Source organism: Cavia porcellus, unplaced genomic scaffold, assembly GCF_034190915.1.
Source record: "Cavia porcellus strain 051 isolate PalLab524CR breed Dunkin Hartley unplaced genomic scaffold, mCavPor4.1 scaffold_2, whole genome shotgun sequence".
Lineage (NCBI taxonomy): Eukaryota > Metazoa > Chordata > Mammalia > Rodentia > Caviidae > Cavia > Cavia porcellus.
In genome coordinates, this window is record NW_026947485.1 from 31933993 (window position 1) to 31959475 (window position 25483).

Genomic DNA, 25483 nt, shown 5'->3' on the forward strand with positions numbered 1-25483 from the left:
ACAAATAGGAATTAGACTTCTTTTATTAATTATATCTCATTTTATAGGCTTGACTTTGGAAGCATGTAAATATTTTAGCTAAATTATAAAAGGAAAACCATAAGGAACATAGAATCCCGCCCCCCCCCCCATGCACCTTGTTCTTAGGGTTAGGCTATGAGCAAATCCGAATAGAACCGGAATCAGCAGAAACAATCTGACAATCTGACAAGTACTCTAGCTTCCAAGAAGGAAGTGGGGTGGCTGGAGACAACAAAACAAAAAGAACAGGCACAAATGAAAGGAGAGACTGCAAAGCGTAACTTACCTCAACTTTGCTCTCAGGTTCATGATCAGCAGCTGAGAAATACACAACCTCCTGAACTTCATCTCTGGGCCGGGCTGAATTTTTCCCAAACACCACCAAACCATCCTTCGCACGTGGCGGGAAGGCCACAAAACAGTAACTTGGAGGAGCCACTGACATCCTAAAAAGAAAAAGGCAGAGAGAATGGGAAGAGGCCTGACAAAGAGCATGCCAAAAGTGAGATACTCAAATATGTTTCAGCAGCTCAATGACCTCTCCTAGTGAGCTGTGTGGTGAGCTCATTAAAGGATCCCAGCTGGCACAGGAAGCTGGGGAGCCTGCCGTTGAGTTTCAGAGTGCAGAGAGCAGATACTGTTTGGTACTCAGCGGAATTAAATGAGCTCAGATTTGCAACAAACCCCAGTGGCAGGCAAAAGTGCAGTGATGTAGGAGAAAGGAAAGGAGATTATTGTTCCAAGCAAAAGACACACACACACTCACACTGCAATCTGTCACATGAATAAATATTCCAGAGTCCTTTGGTATTTGCAGGGATCAGTTACAGAACCCTTTACAAACACTAAATCTACAGATGCTCAGTCCTTTATATGAAATGTATTTGCATATAACCTTCACACATCTTCCTGAACACTAAATTATTTCTAATACCTAATACAAGTGCTATATAAATTATGTACTGTACTGTTTAAGGAATAATGGCAAGAAAAAAGTCTATATATGTTCACACATTCAGCACAAATGCACTTCCACCCCTCCCACTACAAAGACTGTATTTTTTCATCCTAAACTGGCTGAATCCACAGATGCACAACCTGAGGATACAGGACACCCAGATACCATAGCCACCGCACTTTGTAACACTGCATTACACAGGTACCTTGGATCAACAGATATATGGCCACCACCTAAGAGATCCTAGGGTGTGATGAGGAAATTAATTTAGAAATAAAGATGTCACCTTTAAAAAAAATTTTTTTTTATTCTGCCTCAATAACATAACACTCAAGCACATTTCAAGTTTCCTCCCACATCTCCAGTGACTCCTGGGCTGGCTTGTTCTCTTCTAAATGGCAATCATGCGTCCTTACTCTTTAATCCTTCTTTTCTTATTTAATGCTCTTTTTTTTCTGAGTTCCCCTCATCCATTGAGCACATTTAATTTGCGTTCAGTTCTCAATTTGAGCTCTGGATGGATTCAAGTGCTTCCCTGATGTACAAAGTTGATTTTATCCTTTTCCCCAAACTGGGTCCCTTTGCAAGGATCCATCCTATTTCAAAGGTCAGTTCCCTATCTATCCTGTTGAAGCAACTGGGGCTGAGGAACTATCTCTGCCATCTGTTTCTCCAGTACCCAACATGTCACTAAGTTCCACAGATTTGGTCTCCTAAATCTCTATGGAAACTAGCCACTTCCCCCCATCCCCAATGCCACCACTCTGCACCAAGATACATCACCTCTACCCTGGTCCACACAGCAGCCTCTTCAGGGATTGCTCCAAAACCTCTATCATTCCCTCTCCAAATATCCTCTGTGTTGCAGCCAATGTTATCTTTTTCAAAAGAAAATCTGCTTATGTAACTGCTACATAAAATGCTTCTAAAGGTTACCTACAGCTTTTAGAATAAAGACCAAAGTTTGAGCATTCTTGTGTCCCCTCCCAGCTTTATCTCACCCCCAACCCCCACTTTGACAACTCCAGTACACAGGCCTTTTTCGGTTCCTCTGTACCCCAAAAGCTACTGTGCATGCTCCACATAACCATTCATTTCTCTGCTCGCTGCATCAAAACTATCAATCTGAGAGCAGTAATCAGGTCTATTTTGCATGTCATGTAGACTCAGTTCTACATAATGTCTTATGTACAGTACATTTGCGACTAATTATAAACGCATGTTCTTTTCTAGTTTTTTAGTATTCCACAGGGGACTCTCTACTCTCTACAACTCTCTTTTCTAACCGTCAACCCTGTCTGAATGTCCTTTCCTCAGTTTTTGTGCACAGTGTTTAGGCTCTGATTCAAAACTGCTTGCTTTGGGAAGACATAGCTAAAGGACTCGGTCATTTACTCAGTACCCACAGGCTTTAACACATCAAGTTTGTTCTAGAATATTGTACATTTATTGCTTGAAAATATACTGTTTCAAAGAAAGCTCCCTGAGGGCATGGCCTATGCCACCCAACTACAGAAGTCCCCTCTTTAATCCCCTGCATTATAGCCACTCAACAAACACATCTGTTGAACTATTGTATTTGTGTCATGAATTATGCAGAACAAATGTGTTTTATGCCAAGTTTAAAATGTGAGAAGTAAAGCACTGTGCTCAGAAAAGTATTCACTAGACTGAGATTCAAAAACTTAGCTCCACCAGCTACAAACTGTGACTTTAGGCAAGTCACTTTACTTCCCTGAGCCTGTGTTTCCTCTTGCAAATGTCTTGTCTCAGCCCACAGGTTTCCCGTAAGTATCAACTAAAATGATGCTAGAGAACATATCTTACAAATGATGGAGGCTACATAAATGATACTGTGGGGTCTGACATTAAATTAGCCTCTCAAAGTTTGAGCCAACCAAGACAATCAAAACTGACTTGCCTCATTCATACCCACAGCAGTTATCAAACTGCAGTCAGCAATGTTTGATGCTTAGATACATCCCTGTGAGGGACTATCATGCCATTTCTGCCCATGCCACATCACGCTTGCAAGGGCATCCCTACCCTGAGCTGCTGAAATATTTACTTACAGCAGGTCCTTCCACAGGGTGCAGAAAAATGAGGGGACCTTACAACTCTGAAAATAATTCTCTCCTAGCTCCCAAAAACATTCTCTTTCTATGAGAAAGAAAAATCAGGGGAAAAAAAAAAAAAAAAAGAAACTCCAGTTCTTTCTTCCCCATGTCCATAAAAACTGCTTAATTTGCAGACTTCCGGGTAGAGAGAGACAAAGAATTTCTATGTACAAGAAAGACTTAGAATAACTACATTATAAAATGGTTTCACAGAGGATTCTTGGAATTATTGGTTTTATAGAGAATTGCTGGCAAGTGAAACTGGGCTGGCAGACACAGATAAATCTCAGCCTCATTTATGAAACAGGACTTCTCTTCCTCCCCCGTCCTTGCACCATTTCAAAAGTACTCATGTGTGATCTAAATCTCATTTTACTCGATCCTGAACAATGATACATTTACAAGATGTATCTGTGGAAAATAGGTAAATCCCACCAGGTTTCTAATTAAGCCCTTAGTCTTCAGTCAGGGCATCCGTTCATTCCTCAAGTCAGCTAAGGCACTTGATGATGATGTGGGTGCAGGAAAGAGAAGCAAGAAATACAGCCCAGGGAGGTTGGCTTTTCCACTGAATTTTGTGAATGAACTGGGACTGCCAGAAAGAAGCACAATTTCAGTTTGTATTTATAAATATACAACCAGTAAAGCAGCCAAGTCAACCAGCAAACTATCAGTCAGTAGCAAACTAGCTGAGCTTAGTGTCCATTTGTTTGGTCTGAGTCTGCATTATGTGTGCTGACCAGCCTGAGAAAGGCCTGGACAGGACTCTCCCTCTCCCTGTGATGGTGACAATGTCCATCTCCACTCTCCTGTATGATGGCTCCCAGCCTCCTGGGACTACCGAAGGTAGTAAATATGACTAAGGAACACTGATTCCGTTACATTTTAAGTACCCTGAGGCTAATGAGAGCTCCACTGAGCAGAGCAGCCATTCCATTTCCCAAAATAACCCAGAAAAAGAATTTTCTACGTAAGGTTTCAATGATCCCAAAACACTGATTTGTGAAATCTCTACTTATTATAGTGATAAAATGTGCTCTCGTTTGCAAAAACCAAAGTAACAAACAGGAGGTAAGAAGACTGGGGAGAGTCTTTCCAAAAAAAACAAAGAAAATAAAACCCTTAGGAAGTAGCTACTGAAGTCACCAGGGTTGGTTTAAGGAAGCTCTTTCCTCCAGAAGCTAACGGTAGAGGTTCTAGGGGTCAATTCCATTTCTCCTGATATGCAGCTGCTACTTCTCACTGAACACCCAGAAAAGTGGCCCTGGCTTCCGCCTGGATATCCTTTTATACCTGCTGGGTCAATTCTCCCCTCGCTCCTAAATGAATCTTTGATCTCTTCACTCTTCTTTAGACCACCACAGGATGTGGTGGGGACCCAGACAGGACACCCAGGTGGGGTTGCAGTATAGGCCTGAAACTGAACCCAGATGCCTATAAATCAGCATTTCCAAAACACACACTGTAATCCTCTTATGGGTAACAAAATCAATTCAGTGAATAAGAATATTTTTTTAAGAAAAGCATTTTTAGAAAAAATACATGCATCTCACAGCATAAGGGTAAGTGTTAATATTAAAAAATTCTTTTTCTTGGAGGCTGGGGATTTAGCTCAGTGGTATAAGCACCTGTTTTGCAAGCAGATGGTCATGAGTTCAATCTCTGGTACTGATAAAAAGTTTAAAAAAAATTTCTTTTTCCCTCAGAAGTAGGGAACTGCACCCAGGGCCTTAGCACTAAGCTTCACCCCCAGCTCTTCCTTTTATTTTTTGAGACAGGGTCTCACCAAGTCACTAAATTGCTCAGGCTGGGTTCAAACCTACAAACCTCCCTTCTCAGCTTCCCATACTGCTGGGATTACAGGCGTGCTGCACCAGACCAGACTAAGAAACTCTACCTTTAAGTTTGGGTATATACTGCAGACAGAAACGCCATTTCTCGCACTGTGACTGTCAAGGAAAAAGCCTTAAAAGCAAACAGGCTTACAGGGTAGGCCTGCAGAATAAGGCTGCTTTGTGGCAAGTGCCTATTAAGATTCTTGCCAGGCTAGCAATAAACTAACAGTGCTAATTAATGAGACACTCCAATTTAACTCCCATCAGTGGGTAAGCTGAAGGGCCTTTTACCTGTAGTCTGCGCGGCATACCCATGCTCTCTAGGTTCTCCAATTGAAATTATTTTTAATATTGCAGACTACTGGGGAAGAGGGGATAATATTAAAAGATAGGAAGTTGAGATAAAGCCATGAGTTGGAAATATGAAAACATCTTGGCATCTCTGTCTTTTTGAAGCAGAAAAAAGAAATCAGATTATTCATTACCCGGCTGGCTGCAAAGTAATATACCTGATATTTTTCCTCTCAGTCAGTTCTCAGTGTAACACTGCAGTTTTCTGCCCAGTAACACTTCTCAAGATGCTGGAAATATTCTCATCTGTGCTGTCCGATACAGTAGCCCCTAACCAGATGGGGCTACTGAGTACTTCAAATGCAGTTAGTATAATGGAGGAAATGAATTTTTAATTAATTTAAATTAAACAGCCAACACTATGCTAATTAAAATTAGCCAATCACAAGAAGCACAAATACAAATTGAGTATCCCTTATCCAAAATGGGAGTAGAAGTGTTTTCGATTTCAGATAGTTTAGTTACATAATGAAATAGCTTGCAAATAAGACAAGTCTAAACACAAGATTCACTTATATTTCATATACACATTAAACATACAGCCTGGAATCAACTTTATGCAATATGTTTAGGGTACCTACATTTTCACTGAGGCCCATATCAAATGTGATCAGGGGTAAGTAAGATTTTCCATTCTAGTGTCAAAAAGTTTCAGATTTCATATTTTCAGATGTGGGATGCTCAATCTGTACTACACAATACATAAGGTGTCTCAATTAGCCAGACACCCTGAAACAGAAAGTCAAGGTGGGATTTCTAGGATTTGGGAATAGACAGTTGCTTAGTGGATGCAGAATTTCCATTTGGCAAGATGTAAAAGTTCTGGAGACTGATTATACAACGGCATGGATATACTTAATACTACCAGGCTGTACAATCAGAAATGGCTGAAACGATCAATTTTATGTATTGTTTAGCACATTTTAAAATAAAGTTTTAAATAGTCACATGTGGCTAGAAGCTTGTGTACTGAACCATGCTGCTTTACATGCAATGCCATCACTATGGTGAAGTATCCCTAAGCTCAGTCTCTAATCCTGGGGAACCTCCCTCAGGATTCATGACTTCCTCTTGGGAACAAGATATTAGTGCTCTCCTAGAGCTGGCCACAAAGGACGCCTCTCACAACACTCGCTCGCTCACTGGTGGTGGGAGGCTGCACTCTTGTAGCTAGGAGACCACTTGGAGAATGTCTAGACAAGGAGGGAGGAAGCTGCATGGAGAAAAGATCTTTGTCTTCAAGTTCAGGGAGGAGTTATTGAGGCATGAATGCCCTGAGCCTGGGCAGGGATTTTCTCTCCATGACTGCCAAATGCCCAGCCTCTTTATCTCAGAGAAGCTAGCGTGACCCTCATCAGTCACCCTAGCCAGCAATAAGAAAGCCTGGAGTCGCCTGAGAGCAAGAAAGTGACTGTCTGTATGAGCTATAGGCTTGTTAACTGTCTTGCAAATAGGTATGACAAACTGTTTTTCCTTACGAAGAGAATGAAACCCAACTCACCAGCAAGACTTTCCTCCCAGCTTTCTTAAATTTAAATTTGATATCCTTGCATAACCACTTTGCAGAATTGAAAAGAAAAAATTATATTATTAATTCATATTTTAAAATATTAAAATTTCTGCAGAACTAAAAGAGACAAGTGACATTCATTTTTAAATTGATGGTTCTGTCAAATATCTACTACTGAAATAGTAAAGAATAATGAAGTGTTTGGAAAGGGAACTGTCTAAAATTGGGGTGTAAATGCAGCCAACAAAAGTCGTATGTATACGTATACACTAACACGTATATTTGTAATATACATAAATACATATTAGCTCAGACTTACCACATTTTGTCTAAGAGAAAGACAGATTCTACTCTTTGAATAAAAGCTCAAGACAGAGCATAAAGCTTTAGGGCTCCACAGCCAATGAGATCCAGCTACAAATAATCTATGCCTTGAAAGAAGAACTATCAAGAAAGATCACATAGAGTATTAAGTGTATGAGTCAGCAGCCTGTCACTACAATAATACCTGAGATGATTAACTTACAAAGAGGAAAGGTTTATTTTGGCTTGCAGTTTTATTGATTACAGTTTTGGAGGCTGACCAGCCTTCTTACCTCTGAGCCCGTGTATGGATAGTGCACCATGTTGAAGAGTGCATAGTGGAGCAAAGTTGTTCATGTCATAGCCAGAAAGCAGAAAGAGATGAGAAGGGGCTGGATTCTCATTGTCCCTGTAAGCACCCACCCATGATAACCCATTACATTCTACCTCCTAAAGCATCTACCACCCATCAAAAGCAAAACCCTGGTGCCAAACCTTTGACACATGGGTGTTTGGGAGACACTCCAAATCCAAACAACAGCAACAAGTAAGCAGGCCCTGTAGCCCCCTGGGCTCAGATCTCAGCCTTTCCACTTCTCCAATCCTTCAGAAACAGGAATAGTGGGAGGCCATTCTTCCTAAGGTTGTAATGAGACCTCAATGATACTTCCAGATACTTAAAGTGTTCACAATGCCATGTGGGATTCAGACTATTAAAATGAGAGAAGGACCATCATGAAGGCTGTCCCTTCAGAAACAAAGTATCTCTGTCAGACCTCAGAAATTCTGCTTTTTCCAAATGTTCATTTGCCTTTTGAGGATTTGTCCATGGTCACTTCACATCTTTCAGCAGCTGCAAATGCTCCCTTTCTGTGACTTCAAGGGCAACAATTTCCTCTGACAGTGGACTCCTGGGTCAAGCATGCCAGTCTTCAAAAGACATACTCTTCAGCAGTGTGGTGTGGGACAGCAGGTTTGTTTGGTTTGGTCCAAGGTGTTGCCCTACATAGTGCTGTTTAGAAAGCTGAATTAGACTTAGAGATCTCCCACAGACATTCAGATATCTGACAACTCCAGGATCTGGCAACTCTGAGTGAGTCACATCCTATGAGACAGCAAAAGTTGGAAAAGGTTCCTCTGAACAGGATCTGTACTCCCCATGTCCCTCCACTCCTTAACACTGCACCCAAAGGACTGACTCTCCTCACTGCTGTGCAACTGCACATATTTTACATGCCTGGCTAGTGCTGCAGTCCTGTGTACGTAGAGACCAGAGACACACAGATCCCAGTTCCCATCCTGACTCCACCCACTAATTCCAAGCCAGAGCTTCCCTCAATTTGGAAAAGGAACTGATCCCCTGACCCAACATAGCACTCGAGTTAATGACAGCATATGGAAAGCACCCAGCGCAGAGGCTGCTTACAGTGGGCACTCAATACACGTTCACTCTCCTGCTTCCTACTGCTCACAGTGATGCACCGGCTCATCAGCCTCACTCATACTCCCAAGTACAACTAAGATGTATATAGGGTCAAAGCACTAGTTTTAATCATCGACTAACAAAAAAACAATGGACACCATTTAAGATTCGGTCAGCAAAATCAAGATTCTGGAAAAATCTATAGAATAAAACTGGCTTTTTCAACAATCAAAAAGAGGGGGAAAACTGCAAGAAAAATGTTATTTAAGATATATCAATCGATTGTCAGAATGAACAGAATTTATTTGGGATCCTGACATAAACAAACTAAGAAAATTGGCATAATATGCACATTGACTGGATCGTTGATGATATTATGAATGACTATTAATGTCTTAAACATGACTATGATGCGGTAGTTATGTATATAAGAAGAGCCCTTGTCCCCTACAGATACAGACAAAGAGACCCATGAGAAATGATACAGTGGAAGTGCAGGGTTGGGAGAAAAGATTAGAGTTTAGCTGAAACAGGGCTGTGAAATAAAAGCTGTTAAATCGGGGAGATGGGGAGGTACACTGGGTTGGTTCTCACTGTTCTATTTTTGTAGGGGCCTTAAGTTTTCCGTAACAAGTAACGTTTTGAAGGTAATCTTTTTGAGGCTAGAGACAGAACTAGACTGATGTACTACTAGTAAAGTCTTGGACTCTTTACTTGTGAATAACATACCTGGGGTTCAGATATATACCCTGAAGAAGAACAGGGAGGGATTTTTAAGTGTTGCTTGGAGTGTTCCAGCACTACAGAAACCTAAAGCCTCAGTCGCATTCCTTTCTTTTCCCTAAGTTTTAAAACACCTGTCTCTGTTACCAGACAGTCCCATGAGGGCACATACCCACATAAATCCCTACTTCTCAGCACCCTGCTCAGAGATGGCCATAGAATAAAGATCTAGAAATATGTTTGTTAAACAAAGGGCAGTTCCTGCATTTCATTTCTATAAGAGAAAAAGATGAGCAAAATATGATTTTGACAAGACACTCCCAGACTGTGGTCCAATAATATTCAAATTTGGCCAAGCATGAAAATGGTCTGGGAAGCTCATTAAGAAGGCAAGTTTTCTGACCCTCGTCCTCAGAGATTCTGCTTTAGAGAGTCCAAGCTGAGATCGCAGGAAGGGCATTTTTAACAAACCCAGGTCATTCCGATGCAGCCAACTGCGACTCGTCCATAATGGCCACATGATTATTTACCTCTTTGTCTCTCAAAAGCATTATTCATTTTTCTCTGCCTGTACACCACCCTCAAGGTGGAAACTTTCAACACAACAAATAAGAATAATACAATAAATCTCCTGCAGGCATCAGCCAGCCTTAAGGCTATTAACTTTCTCCCATTCTGGTTTCTTCATTTTATTTTTAAGGAAACTATTTTATCAGAAGTCAAGACAGTATTGGCAGTAATACTTTGTCTTCGCAATGAAGGCAGGTAGAACACACACACACAACACACACACACACACACACTCATCTCAGGGTAACTTGAAAGAGAGTGGTTTCCTTTTTCCAGTACTGGTAAGACAAACAGTTGTAGAAAGCTGGATTTTCTCCATCCTTTGGGCTTCGAAACTGAGAAATCAGAAAGAATTTGATTGTTGTTCAGCCTGCTCCACAGGTTTGTTTCTTTTCTTTGTTTTGTTTTGTTTTTTGGTACAGGGCATTAAACTCAGGACTCACACTTGTCAGGCAGATGTAGTGCCGCTGACCCATATTCCTGGCCCTGGGCTGTTATTCATATTCAATTTTTCACTACTTTCTTGAAATCTCATTCAACCTTTTTTCTTTTTTCTTTTTGATGCAAAAATGCTAAGGGCAAAAAATCATAAAGAAATACATATATATACATATATATTTGTATTAATAGTAGTAATCATATGATTGGTAGATCATACTTTTAACCTTTACATATAAAGCATTTTCAAATTTTCCACATGGAACTAAAGAATCTATAATGAAAACATTTTTTAAAATGGAAATGTTATAAACAAAATAATCTGCTATCCAGCTCCTTGTCCCCTAATAAATACTGCTCTAAAATAGGGCTTCATGGGTGAAGGAGGTCCCCGCAGCTCAGCCATGGCAAATTAACTAATTTTACTTCGTGTCCACATATGACTCTGCTTCATTTGCCAAAATATGATCCCAATGAGAAATATAAATTAAAGCACGATGTCTGATTTAACATCTTGAATCACATGACAAACTGGTAACTAAGGAAATATAGAGCCGTCTGAAGGACAAGGAAATACTAGCTTCGAAATTTGTATTTACTGTTAGGTAATTAACACCTTACAAAAGTATTCTTCAATGATGTTTTCTTTTAATGATGTTTTCCAATATCTTTGTCAAAAAATTTTCATGGATACCCCCACAGTCACTATAGTTTGCTGGGCAAAACATGTAATGAGTATAGCTCACTAATTTAGTAACACTTTCAATGAATTTACATGTATTCAGGGACAGTGGAATGTTCATGTCCTTGAAAGGTAACAGTGCAGATACATAACGTGTTATCATCATCCAGTGTTGAGACACACCCAAATTCAAAAATCACCTACAAAAATCTCACCATATCCAGTTATCTTCTGCCCACTTCTCTGATGCATTTACACTATGATTCCACTTTTTTTAATTGCAAGTTGCACAAACATCTACAATGCAAGAGTTCTTTAAGAGATCCCCAAGTGATAAACTGGGTGTCATTCATTCCTCGTGGACACACGATTTTTTTTTTTTTTTTTTTTTTTTTTTGTCTTTTTCATTTTTATCGGTACCAGGGATCGAACTCAGGACTGCCTGCTTGCAAGGCAGGCGCTTATGCCGCTGAGCTAAATCCCCAGCCCCTGGACACACGATTTTTAAAAAGCCAAGGAGAAGAGCACTTACATTACAATTTTCAACAAAGCTAGCTAAATTAGAAAAATAGTCAGATCAGGTTCATTGTTAGAAGATGTTCTCCTGTGTGTGGCAGGTAGAAAGGCAGTTTTCCATGTTCCAAAGAAAGGAAAAGAGGGATAGAGGGAGGGAGGGAGAGAGGAAAAAGAAAACAGCTGTATCACAATAATGATTTAAATTAGTTGTGTACCGTCAAAATAATGACTCTAAGAGGCTATATATTAAAGATGTTGAAGAAAGTCAGACCTAGATTCTGGGTGCTTTATCCCCTTGCTCAATTATTCACCTATAAAATGAGGTCATCGTGTCAATCACATGTAGTTATGGGGATTAAATGAGATAATATGTGCAGAGCATCCGGAATAAAGATACATCAAGAAAAGTTTGTTCCTTTGACTTGTTCTTAAAGAACAGAATCCTGGAGCCAAAGGAAAAATATAGTTTAAAATGGGCAGTTCTACGGTTAGCAGCCAAAAGCATTCTCTGTGGGAAATATTTGGTAGCTACTCAGCAAGCCACATCTAGGAGCCTTTCATTTCCTTCTGTTCTCATCTCTGACACTGCTGCCATTGTGTCCACTAATTTGGCAAGGTTGCTTTGAATTATGACCTCGCTGTTCCCACCATCTGTCTTCCTCTCCCATCTAAACAGTGCACTGTCTATTTTCCCCACTAGTGTGCCTTGGTACGTACCTGCTAACCCTGTAAACTGGGATTTTTTAAAAACCTGCAGACATTTATAGGTAAATGGATGCAACTACAGACCACACTCATCAATGAAATAAATCAGACTCGCATGTATAAACACTGTATTGTCTCTCTAGTGTGAGAAGCTGAAAGGAATAATATATGTGTGTATATATAAATGATTTTATATATAAAAGATAGACTACTAATTTTAGTTCATTGAAAAGAATGGTTTGTACTAATATTGTTTGGACAATTAAATGCAGATATATTGTATTCTAACTAACTGTATATTGCTAACTAAAGATAACAATATACAATGTATTAACTGTTGCTATCCTTTAATTATTGCTTTGAAATTTTATTTTTTCTATTTAAAAAAATCTCCCCATTCATTCTTAAAATGGTACTTGACTAACTTTGTTGCTGTTTTAAAAAACACTTCATTAATTTCCTAAAGAAGAAATAAAATAATGAAGTAAATAAAGTAATAAATTCCATAAATCTCAGCATGAAACCAGAGGACAACTTAACTTAGAACATAGCGAATAGAATGTAAAACTACGTTAATGTTAGAGCTACTTGCTGTGTTTACAATTAGCAGATTTGTCCCCCTGCACCATCAAAAAGAACCTGTATGCATATACATAGTGCCAGGCAGGGTGATTCATGCGTGTAATCCCAGCACTTAGAAGGCTGAGACAGGAGGACTACTGTGAGTTAAAAACCATCCTGAGCTACAAAGTAAGTTAAAGGGAAGCCTGAACAGCACAGTGAAATTCTGTTTCAAAAAGACAAAAACAACTTTGTGTCACAGTGTCACAGTGCATGCCTGGCAAGCATGCAGTCCTGAGCATAATTCCCCTACCAAAAAAAAAAAAAAATGTGAATATATTGTTACACATCTGTATATACATATATGTGTATAAATGAACATTCATATAAATATAAGTATATATGACATATGGATAGGTAATAGAGAGAAAACAGACAAAGAGAAAAGGAACAGAAAGGATTAACATCTGATAGTTGGGAGGGGGGCAAGCATGAGAATATGAAAATAGAAATTTTAAATTTCACCTTATCTGATTATGTAATTTTAAAATTTTTTATAGTAAGGTCATACTACTTTGTTGGATTTTTATTATTTTAGTGCCTAAGGATACTTTAAAACATTCCATTAATTCTTTTGGGTCACTAGGGCACTACTAAGTGCAATTTTAAAAAACCACTAAGGCTTCACTCTAAGAGCAAGGGAAAAAAATACTCAGAATTTTTGATCACTACATAATTTTAACTAGGATTTTTTAAAAGTCACATAATTTACAACCCACATTTTGAGCATCTAGTCATCTACAACCACCAAGTTGAGCCCAAAGCAAGGAGGACCTAAGATACCATCAAGGATTTTATCATCAGGAAGAAGAGCATTCACGTGCACACAGCCCAGCAAGGAAGGGCTAACCCCACTTAAAAGGATCAGAAGTGATCAGGGAGCTTTCAAGATACAGGCTCCCCTTGGAGGCAGAAACTCTCCCTGGTGATTATGTTAAATAAACGATCCAAAAAAACAGAGAAAGGAACTGTAAGACAGGCAAGTTCCTCTCCTAGCTTCAGGTGAGGCCCCTGGCCCTGTCCCTTTCCTCTCATCTGACTGGACATTCCATCTAGCTCACTCAGTCCCTGGGGGCTTCTGAGGAAAGACAGGCAGGAGGATAGGACTAACCCAGGTGTCTGTCTGTCTGTCTGTCTGTCTATCTCTCTCATGCAGGGGATGGACCTCAAGACTTGGTGCACACTAGGCAAGCACTTCACCCCTGAGTTATAACCCCCAGCCCAAATTTCTTTTTTTTTTAATGGCCTTGTGATTGGAATTACATCAAATTTACAGATTCATCTGGTAGGTGCAGCTAAAATAATAACATTCATACAACCTAAAACTTTTATGCTAGAACATTAAGCGCTCATTAGGTACTTAATAATATAATAATAATAAATAACAAAATACATGTGTAATCATTTAATCCTCACAACAACCCTATCATGCAGATATTGTCCCCATTTTACACAAGAGAAAACCGACATTATGTAGCTTGCCTGGAGTGATAAAATAAAAAAAGGAGAGAAATGGAAATTCAGACTCCAAAACGGTCCCATTCTCAGCTGGCCCAGACTTCATATTCCAGTCAAAGACAGAAAGCATCTCTTCCCTGTGTGAGCTTTTCTGCGTTCACTGCCAGAGTCCTATAGTTTTCCTTATAGGGATTCTTCCATTTTCTGATAAGTTTACTAGAGAGATGCATTTCAAAAAAAAAAGTAGGGCTTTATGTGGATAGAGAAAATCTGAATGGCCAGGAAATGCTCCAGTTCTTTGCTGGAAAGAGTCGACGTTATACGGAAGTGTCTGTCCTCTCTAAATTAATCAGTGGAGTCAATCTGGCAGCAATGAATATACAAATAGCGATTTTCAAGAAAATACGTCACAAGTGATCTTTGAGGATAGGAGGTATACTTCAGTGGTATCATACGTAATTAAAAAGCTCAAGGCACTGGGTTCAATCCCTAACACCATGAAAAAAAACCCACAAAATATATGTGGGATTAACCAAATTGTTTTGGGAATGAAAACGAATGAAGAAAGACTAGGCTTAAATGGTATTAACTGTATTTAAAAAGTTTCAGGATTAAACTAGTTTGATACTTATACAAAAGCTGAGTCTTGAAAAATGACCATCATGTAGGAAATTATTATACGATGAAGGTCGAATTTGAAACCAAGGTAAAAGATGTATTAAATAATCAATACTGCTGGGATAATTGACTCTGTTGGATGGGAAAAGAGGGAAGAAGTATGTCCAGGCCTCCAATTCACTGTCAAAAATAAATTACTACAATTCAAAATTTAACTTTTTTTCCAAAATGCAAAACATCTAGATCATTTTTAATGACACTAGGGAGGGAAAAGCCTATGTAAACATGCAAAAAACAAATAAAATCAGTATCTCAGAAAGGAAAATATTATAGACTTAAATAAAAAGTAACTTTAAACTTATCGTGCAAAACTTTTTAAATGAAATACTATAGCTGACATGTTTGTGGACACCTGTACTCCTTGCAACTAGGGAGGCTGATGCAAGAGGATCACAAGTTCAAGATCAGCCTGGAAGATACAGCACGGCCCTGTCTGAAAATACAAAGGCTAAGGATAGAGCCCAGCATACAAAGCTTGCCTACCACGCATGAGGCCCCAGATTCAAACTCCAGCACCACAGAAAAGAAGGGAGAGAGGGGAGGAGAGAGGGAGAGCAGCAAGGAAGGAAGGAAGGAAGGAAGGAAGGAAGGAAGGAAGGAAGGAAGGAAGAAAGGAAGGAAACACGTTGCAACAACCATCAAAAAGAGACTATTTCCTCTTATAAATCAATAAAAGACTACCCTGAAGAAAAATATGCAAAGTACAGAAATACCATTTCAAAGAAAAATAAGTACAAATAGCCAAAATGTTTACTAAAAAATGTTCACTTATAAAGAACTACAAAATAAGTTAATATTTTAAAAAGTTAATAAAAATGTAAAGGTTTGCCAGCAGTGGGGAAAGTTTCATTAGGAAATTTGACCAAATCTAACAAATTAAACATGATTTGTATTACAGAATTACACTTAAAAGACAAAATTATTAGGTGTCATCAAAAACTCCAGCTAGTTACTATTTTTATTATAGTAAAAGACATATTTCCATCAATCGCCTCAAAATGCTCCTCTTACTGTGAACACACTTACTCTGTCATTCTGGCCACTTTCTGAAGCAGTTCGGGAAGTCTTCTTTCAGGTGTGTCTAGCTGCTCTATTGTACATGACTTGACTTGATGTCTAGAATAAATTCAAAATGTTTACCCTTCATGGTCATGTTCACCAGAAATCACACAATGCCAGGAACAGTAAATAAGGTAAATGAGGACACATTAATGTTTTTACAAGCCTGCCTTTTGGGTCTCAGAAGTAGTGAGCTGTAGATTTTATCATGCCTTGTAAAGACACAAAAGAAAACTTCCAGAACTGGTTTAGAAAGAGGTAAGAATGATGGTGTAAGTGTATTCAAAGTGAGAGAGTATTTTGAGGAGGGTTAACATTGTGTTGTTAACTGTAATAGTTTTAAAAAAATTTAAACATTCACTGTATGTTTCAAACACATTTTGCACCTTGTGAATGTGTCTACCAATCCACTACATAATGCTAATTACTTACTGTGTTGTACTTTCCTTTAAATTCCCCTCTAGCCACTCCATTGGAATAAAGGGAAAAAAACAGAACAAATGTGAAGTGCTGTACTTGCAGCTTTATGTCTGCAAATTCATCTATTGTTACCACCAACCCCCAGGTTGCACAATGTGGGAAATAATAAAGAAAAGCAAGTTGGATGGTATAAAACAGAATCTATGCTATTTTTGCCAGTTGCAGGAAAATCCCATGATAGAAACAGGGTGAACTAAATATAATAGTCCTTTTAATTAAAATGCCCATACCTCATCGGTATAGTCTGTGATGCTTTTTTACATGAAGACGATGTGCAGATGCACCCTTGAATGTGACCTCTGATTCAGATATTCAGATCGGCAAACACAAAACTGATATTGTTGGCATCCATGAACTTAACCCACTTAAAGAATAGAAGAAGGCTTGTCTTTTTTTGTTGTTGTTTTTGTTGTTCTCTTATACACATGTACAGAAGCAAAAGTTTTATCTCATTATATAGTGTTTTAACAAATAAATATAAATTCCCTTATGTTTCTAATATGCCATATCTCATCCCATGGAAACCACCTAGTGTCATAGTGGACAGCTCTTGTTCATCCCATTTCTTAAAGTGAGACAAAATAACAAGGACTTGTTCAAGGTCATACTCCTAATTACAGGCAGAACCAGAGCTAGGACCCAAGACCCCTAATTTGCCTAGGGTACTTTCTCTGTCCCAGGGTCCACTAATCTCTTTTGAGTGTGTTCACAAAGATACATCAGATTGAGGAGATTACTGTGCAATGTAAGGCACAGTCACCTCAGCACTGAACCACCCACCACCATGTCACCTGACAACCCTGTTTCCATTCCTGAGTCCTGGGATGATGACATAGTCTTCTTACTCAGCTTCAAAAGACAACAGGGGCTTGGGACATAATTCAATAGTACAGAAATAGCCAACACGTACAAGGCTCTGGATTCCATCCTCAGCACAGCAGAAGAACCTCTCATAACCCAGCTGTTCCAATCCACTACATCTCTTCTCCATCTCAAAGAATCACTGATCACTCACTCCTTGTACTCCTTCTCCACTCGTGGTTTGGATCAAAAATATCCCCCACACTTATGCATTCAGGAATGGAGCTTTGGGAAAGTGATTAGATCATGGGAAAGCTGGCCTTAACCACACCAGTGGGTTAAACATCACTAGGAGCATAACCAGGAAGGGGAGAGTCTTCTCCTCAGATCCTCCCCTCTCTGGCTCTTCCTGCTCTATGCCTGGCTGCCACGCGGTCAGTATCTTTCCCCTGCCATGCCTTTCCATTAAGCTTCTGTCCTGGAGACAACCATCCATGGATTAAAACCGCTGAAACCGAAAGCTAAAATAAACCTTTTCTCCTTTATGTATGTTGGATATTTGGTCACAGTAATGAAATGCTGAGCAATGCAACATTCACCATTCCCCTTCCAGTTCCTGTTTGTTTATTCTTGCATGCCCAACTCTGCAAACATCAAGAGTTTCCACTAAATTCGGTTTCCCGTTAATGACTGAGACCAGCACTGTCCAGCAGGCAATGTTGCCACACAAGACAGACAGCAGTCATACATGCAATTTTGTATTTTCTAGTAACCACATTAGAAAAGATAAAGACAGGTGAAGCTTTTTAATAATGTATTTTATTTAACCTGATATATCCAACATACTATTTCAGCGTAGTGTCTGTATAAAAATTACTAACAACATACCTTAAACTCTCTGCACATTAAATTTTTAGATCCTGATGGGTGTTTTTAAACTGATAGGACATCTCAATTCAGACCAGTCACATTTGAAGTTAGCAGCCACAAGTGGCTAACTGCTACTAAACTGGATGGCACAGAATTCAATTCTTATCTCAAAGAAAATAATGATTTCTAAAAGTAACTTTGGTGTATTTGTATCTTTATTGTTCGCCAACAAACATATATGGCATTATGTAGTTTTTATTGTGTTTTGTGATGCTGAATGAAGATGAAGCTCAGGGCTTCAACATGCTAGGCAAGCACTCTACCACTGAGCTACATCCCCAGCTCTACATATATTTGAAGCTTGTTATTTTGAATTATCTTAGGCATATGTTCACATTCATGCTCTACCGCAAGTCATTTGTAAGATGGCTCATATCAGCATAACATATCTACCCAGTTCCCATCTACTCCCCTGTCTCAAGACATTCTCTCCATATTCTCTACCTGCTGCCTCCTTCTCTTTTCCACATCTAAACCCACACAAAATCTCCACTTCTGCTTGGGTGGATGTAGGCTCACTAATGATCACTTGCAAACTTCAAATTCAAATTAGAGAAAAACCTTCTGCTTTCAGTCTGAGTTATTTTAAAATGGGCTTGTTACTTACTCCTACTTACAGTGAATACACTAAAGAAACTAGATAAGGGGCTGGGGATTTAGCTCAGCGGCATAAGCACCTGCCTTGCAAGCAGGCAGTCGGTAAGTTCAATCCCTGGTACCGATAAAAAGGAAAAAGACAAAAAAAAAAAAAAAAGAAACTAGATACATGGAAAGCTTAGGTTTCTTGCCAAATAAATTGGTCAAACACAAACAGAAGCAGCCAACTTCTAAACAAAAGAATACACATTCTACCTCAAAGATTTGATTAAAATTAAGGTTTCAGTTCTTCAGTGCAGTCTCATCACTAGGAAATGTGAATGTGAGGTGGACACAGCTCAAAATTCAATAGCCTAGGCCAGGGATTTAGCTCAATGGCATAAGTGTTTGCCTGGCAAGCACAAGGTCCTGAGTTCGATCCCCAGTACCAAAAAAATAAAAGAACAAAAAAGTTCAATGATCTTTCAATAAGAAACTTTGGCATGGTCCCTAACTTTAAACACCAATGGGTTTTTAAATTCATGGTACAGCTTGGTTTCCCATTGTTCAAAGTATCTGCCATCCTAATAAAGCCTCCTTTGAAAGGTGGCATGCATTCGGAACATCTGACAGGGAATTACAGGGCCTGGACCTGGATTCTCACGGTCAGTTACCAGTCTGGTCTATGACTGGTGGGCCACCTATCCTGTTTGATTCAGCCTCTCCACTGTACCAAGGGGCTCACAGCAAAACTTGCTCAAGATGCCTCCTACTCTGCCATTCCTGACCTTTGGGCCAGTATTCCCCTACTGCATTATCCTCAGAGCATTTGTTTCCTTGTGCATCTCCTCCTTCCTAAAAGGCAAGATGGCTGGCAGCATGGCAGTGAAAAGGGAAAGGAAAAAAATCTAAAATTAGTCACCTTTTGAGAACTTGGCATTCCCTGGTACCTGGATACTTACTTACGGTGCCAAATCGGCTCCTCCAATGCAGCTTTCTGTTTGCACAGGACTTGTTATGTGCACTATTCTAGGCTGATGCTTATACTCTACACCATCTCTTTTAAGAGCTGCTTGTATGTACAAGGCCATATCTAAATAGTGCATCACACATTAGCAGCCACATAGTCAACTTTAGCTAAGACTGAAGAAAATCAGATCGTACGCAGAGTTTCAATGTGTTTTGTGTTGCTTTTGACGAGTTAGGGAAAATAACAGCAGCTCTGCAAACTTCCACTCACCCCCTAGGATTTTGCCAATCACTAAATTTTAACAAGCTGCAAGAATCATTCTCTACCTTATACCCAAGAGACACTTCCCTCCAAGGCTGAGGTCAGGGGGTTAGCCTTCCTTGGCTGTGGTCTGTGCTGTTTCTGCCTGGCCTGATTTTTCATGCTGCCATTTTGAATTAACATTAGGTTTCAGTTGCAAGTAGTGCGTCTTCTAGCCAGGCATGGAGTATAGCGGGCACGCACGGGGACACACACACACACACACACACACACACACACACACACACCAAGAAGCTAGAGGCAGGCACAGATTAAGGTACCTGCAAGCCACAATTACGGACATGAGCCACACTTATCAGTACCCTATCGGGTCAGCTTTGAGTCACTGAAAATGAGTTTCTTAAGAATGGGTGTAATGTTTGTTTTTATCATTAAATCTTAATTCTCTAAAATTCAAGGAGCCCTCCCGTTTTGCACACCTCATGGGCTATGTCGCCAACAATCAGTCCCCAAAAAGAAAATAATAAGTAAACTCAAAGCGAGGAGGCGCAGGTAAACCGAGGCAGACATCTCAGAAAAACATGGGTGTCTTTTTTTAATAAGTGCCCTCATCACCTCGACCCACCGAGGACGCCCAGTGCGGCCTGGGGAGAAGTTGTGGCAAGTCAAGAGCGCGGCCAGCGCAGACTCCTGCCGCAGAGTGAGTGCATCGGCCCTGCGGGGACGGCGGAGCCGGGACCCGGGTCGGCAGTCGCGGGCGGTGGAGCCGGGGCCGACCGAGGGGGCCCAGGGCCGCGGCCCGCAGGCCGCCATGTTCGCCGCGAGCTCGCCGCGCCGCAGGTGCGCTCCCTCGGGACCGCGCAGGGCTCGCTCCGCCACCGCGCCGCGCCCCGCCCGAAGGCTGCAGGACCAGGGGCCGCGCGGGCACACAGCGGGGGCTGCAAGTCGGCGGCCCGGAGGGAAGCGCGGGAGAGCTGCCGAGAGCCGACAGAGGGGTTCTGAGTTAGAGGGGCGGGGGAAGGGTGGGGGAGGGGGCCTGCGCCCCGTGCGGGGTAACCCTGTCCTGCTCCCGCAGCCTCTGGTCCCTGCCACCCGGCCCCAGCCGAGACCACCTTTCTGCTGTACCCCAGCTCGCCAGAGCCAGCGCCTGGGCTCTGAGGGACGGCGATGGCGGACCAAGGCGAAACCCGCCGAGGAGGCAGCGCTGCGGGCTCCCTGCGCCCGGGGCCGCGGCTCACCTGCGGGCGGCGGACTCGGGGATCGGCCCTGAGGTGCGGAGGCAGCGGCCACGAGTGCGGGCCCGCCGCGGGCGGATTACTGCAGCGGCATCAGGGGCTGCGGCTGCAGTGGCGAAGGCGGCGTCGGGCGCGTCCCGCTTCCCAGACTCGCAGCGTTCCGGGGCCCCACCGCCCCCGCCAACAGCTGGCCGGGTCACGTGACGGCGGGCCCGCCCTCCCTTCTGCCCCTCCCGTCCCCTCCCCTCCCTGCGCTCCCATCCCGGCCCCCCTCTGGCCTCCCGGGCCGCGGTGCTGCGCTCCGCCTGCTGGAGGGGCGGCCCAGGGACTGACTTCGTCGACAACTGGCTCCTCTTTGCTTTTTATTTCTCAGTTGCGGCTCTCCCAAAACAGAGACCTGGGCTTTAAGAAGCGAGGCCCAGCTTTCTTCCTGGCGCCTCGCCCTGCGGTTTGGTCGCTGCATTTGGGCCTTGGCACCTAGGTAAGGATTGTCCAGCGGAGAACTGTTCCTCGTGGAAGCGTGTGTCTCAGTCCACTCCCTGGTTTTGGGGACCACGTTGATGCGCCATACCTTTGCACATTGTGGTCCGAAGAGTTTAAGTAACTCACCCAAGGTCACACGTCAAGTAGCACAGACAAGATTTCATGCCATGGTTAATAAACTTGTGCAGGGGTGCGCCCCTCTGCCTGTGTGTGCGTGCTAGTGTGTGTGTGTGTGTGTGTGTGTGTGTGTGTGTGTGTGTGTGTTGATGTTGGCGTCAAGGTCACTGGTAAAGATGTGGATTCTACCTTTTATAAATTAATAAGAAAAAACCTTATCAAAGGAAAAGAGTCAAGGAAGATAAACAGCAACACCTAGGCACATGAAAAAATACTCAAAGCCACCTGCAAATCAAATACACAAGATAGTATTTCCACCTGTCAGATTAGCAAAAATCAAAGTTTTATAACCTCCATAGGGGACAATTCGGCACTATCTCCCAGGATAATGAATGTATATGTAGGCTTTGATCAATGATTGCTTTTCTGCAACTTATCCTACAGACACACTGACACAGGAGTCAAATGAATACAAGGTCATCCTCTGTACATTATTTGTACTAGCAAAGAACAGCAGCAGTCACCCAGCAAAAGACAGGCCACGCTTGGTTGCTCACACCTGTAATACCAGCAATCTCCACTCCAGTTTGAGCAACTTAACCAGACACTGTGTCAAGATGAAAATTGTTTTAAAAGGTCTGAGGATGGTGGCTCAGTGCAAAGGCCCTCAATTCAATTCCGTCTCTGTCTCTGTCTCTGTCTCTCTGTCTCTGTCTCTCTCTCTCTCTCTCTCTCTCTCTCTCTCTCTCTCTCTCTCTCTCAGGACTATACAAATAAATCACACCATCGTACCATGGAATGTTATCCAGCTTTTTAAAACAAATGAGGATCATCTATAATCATATGAAAGTTTCCAAAATATATGAAGTGAAAGAATAAAAAAAATCTAGATACAGAACATTTAGTGATATATTTTGGAATAAGAATAGATATGTCTGTACTTACATTTGCAAACATAGATATGGTATCTTCAGAATACAAGGAAAACTGCAATAGTAGATGCCGCCATCTACTTGGATGGAAAGCTTTGGGGCTGGTTGGCAAGGACAGAAGGAGACTTTTTTGCATGCCTTTAGATTATTATGTGTACTTGCAGCTTGCCCATGAGTGAACAGAAAGAGAACTAAGGGAATCAGTATAAATACTGCAAAATAAAGCATTGGTTCATAGATTTTTGGTACACAAAGGTACCTTTTGTTCATTTATTCCAAAGAAGGAAACTGTAGCCTTGTGATTTTAAATAATCAATACTAGAAACTCCTACACTGCTTGTTTCTGGGGATTCATCCAAAGCTGTGGAGTTGAGTCTCTAGGGCTGAGGCCAGGGAACTTGTTTGTTTGTTTGTGTGTTTCATGTTTCTCTGGTATTTCACTTACACATTAAAGTCTGTGAGCCACTCTTCTAAGGATCCAATTTAATGGTACTCAAGAAGTCTTCACCCCTAGAAAAGCAAATTCAATTCTATGTTTTCCTGGCACCTATATGAGTCACTTCTCATGTTCAGGACAGCACCTGTGTACCTTGCCTCTTCCTCTGCAAAAGGAGCCCAGTGGCACATGAGGTCTTAGTACATAGGCATGGGAGCCTCCCAACTTACCTACTTGTCCTGATTTTTTTGGTGATGGTACTAAGGTTTAAATCTAGAGCCTTCACACGAGCTACATCCCAGTCCTTTTTTATTTTTTATCTTGAGGCAGTATCTCACTAAAGCGGGGCTCAAATTTGTGATTCTCCTGCCTCAGCCTCCCAGAGTGCTGAGATTACAGGCATGTAGCACCATGGCTAGCTTTGTCCTGAAATCTTTGAAGCCTGTTGGTGTGTCCCCAGCTAGCCACAGGACTGCATAGCCAGGAGCCCCAGAATACATAATGACAAAGGACTTGCTGTCCCCAGGTCTGAATGGCAAAGCTTATTACCTTGTCTGAGTAACATTAATTAAAAAGTGGCATTATATTTGTCTCAGCTTTGTATGGGAAAGACAGCCTCTGCTGCCATTCAAGTCACAAAAATAGAGATAAGGGAACAGAACAGTCCAACAAATACAAAGAACATCAAGAAGTATCAATTAGGCCTTTCACCATTTGCTTCTACCAACGATGTGAAATTTAGCCACAGATAAATTACAAGATTTCTGTGAGTTAGCTGGCAGGGGAAAATTGTCTTAAATAACATGTAATTGTTACATTTATATTTTATCTAACTGTGTTCAGAGACTTAAGAGCTAATAGATTAAAGTATGCCAGATACCCTCTTCCTCATGAAGTAGACAAAGATTTTTCTTTTTCCAGGAAAAAAAAAAGATAAGAGTTAGGGTGGTAATTTCAACTTTTATGGATTGTCATGTAGGATTCTCCTCTAGGGAAGTACAACTCTGGAAACATTTCTGGTTTTATTTACAAGCCATAAAGTGAAAATAATATTACCAAGGAAACCATAAAATATTCAATCCTGACAGGTTTGAAAAGTATAGAACCATATTTCATGTACTAGCCCCTCCCCGTCTAGATTACTATTGAGAACCTTCATAGATTTTAGTTTATTCTGAATGGGAGCGATGAATTGGTTTCTGTAACAAATTACCACAAACCTAGTGGTTTAAAGCAACAGAAACATATTCTCTCACCGTTTTAAGGCAGAAGTCTGAGATGGCAAAAAAATCGCACTCTGCAGAGGCTGTGGGGCAGAATCTATTCCTTGCCAAGCCTAATGTCTGCTGGCTGCCAGCATTCCTTGGCTTGTGGTCACATCACATCAATCTTCTAGGCCAGCATCTTCCATCTCCGTTTGTGTTCTGTCTTCACATAACTTTCATTATAACCAAATCTCCCTGTACCTCTAGCATTAGGATAATGGAATTGTATTTAGGACCCATTCCTGGTGACCTAGGATTATCCCCCCTTCTCAGCATCTTTTGCTTAATGATGTGGATAAGGTCTTTTTTGCTGACAGAAGATAATGTCCACATGTTTTTGGGATTAGGACACAGACATAATGTCATTTTCATCCTGTCACAGGTTGTATTTTCATTTCACATCTATATCTTCTAATTTATCTCATGGATATTTATAACTTTCTAATTTTCAAATATTCAGGTTCAGGGATATTATTGTTAGCTTATTATAATGCTTCTTTTTTTTTTTTCTTTAACAGTGCTGGAGACCAAACCCAGGACCTTTGGTGTGCTAAGCAAGTGCTCTACCTCTGAATGACATCCCCAGCCCTAATTGATTCTAATGTAATTCTGTTTTGGTCACAGAAAATATATTATTTCAGTCCTTCAAATGTTACAGATATTTGTTTTATAATTGTTCAGATGTGGACCATATTAGTATTCATGTATACATGTATACATCAAAAACACGTCTATTCTATTGTTGAGTATAGCTTTGTAAAAATCAATTAGATCAAGTTGCTTGATAGTTTTTTCTGTCCATATGGATTTTTTCCTCCTATACTATCAATTATGAGAGTGGGACTGAACTATGACATCTTGAATTACATTTGTGAATCTTTCTATTTGTCTCAGTGATGTCAGTTTGGGCTTCTTGTATTTTGAAGCTTTGTTGTAAGGTGCATACACACGGTTGTTATGAGTTATTTTTAAATATTTCTTTTTAAAAACTCTAATAGTATTCAGCATCCTGAAGACAACCTTACCTAC

The 25483-nt window shown here is 40.9% G+C and overlaps 2 protein-coding genes across 5 annotated transcripts in view; one reads left to right on the plus strand and one right to left on the minus strand.

Annotated features, from left to right (window-relative positions):
- Scrn1 (secernin 1) overlaps positions 1-21384 on the minus strand; it is a 57908-nt gene extending 36524 nt beyond the window's left edge. Inside the window, exons 1-3 of one of the 4 annotated variants that reach the window (XM_063240115.1) lie at positions 21225-21366; positions 15936-16025; positions 308-467 (exon numbers count right to left, since the gene is read on the minus strand). In XM_063240115.1, coding sequence (XP_063096185.1) covers positions 308-411 — 104 coding nt within the window. In that variant the 5' untranslated portion in view covers positions 412-467; positions 15936-16025; positions 21225-21366. Of the gene's footprint in view, positions 1-307; positions 468-15935; positions 16026-21224 lie in introns of all 4 variants that reach the window. The other 3 variants (XM_063240097.1, XM_063240109.1, XM_063240102.1) reach the window with 3 other exon arrangements.
- LOC134473999 (E3 ubiquitin-protein ligase TRIM47-like) lies at positions 20986-25104 on the plus strand. The gene is made up of 2 exons (XM_063240126.1): positions 20986-21702; positions 24973-25104. The coding sequence occupies exon 1, from the start codon at positions 21154-21156 to the stop codon at positions 21700-21702; it is 549 nt and encodes a 182-aa protein (XP_063096196.1). The 5' UTR covers positions 20986-21153; the 3' UTR covers positions 24973-25104.
- Positions 25105-25483: the final 379 nt, after the last annotated feature.

What these genes read in the sequence shown, in the direction of transcription:
- LOC134473999 (XM_063240126.1), top strand. Translation starts at nt 21,154, where the DNA reads ATGGCGGACCAAGGCGAAACCCGCCGAGGAGGCAGCGCTGCGGGCTCC.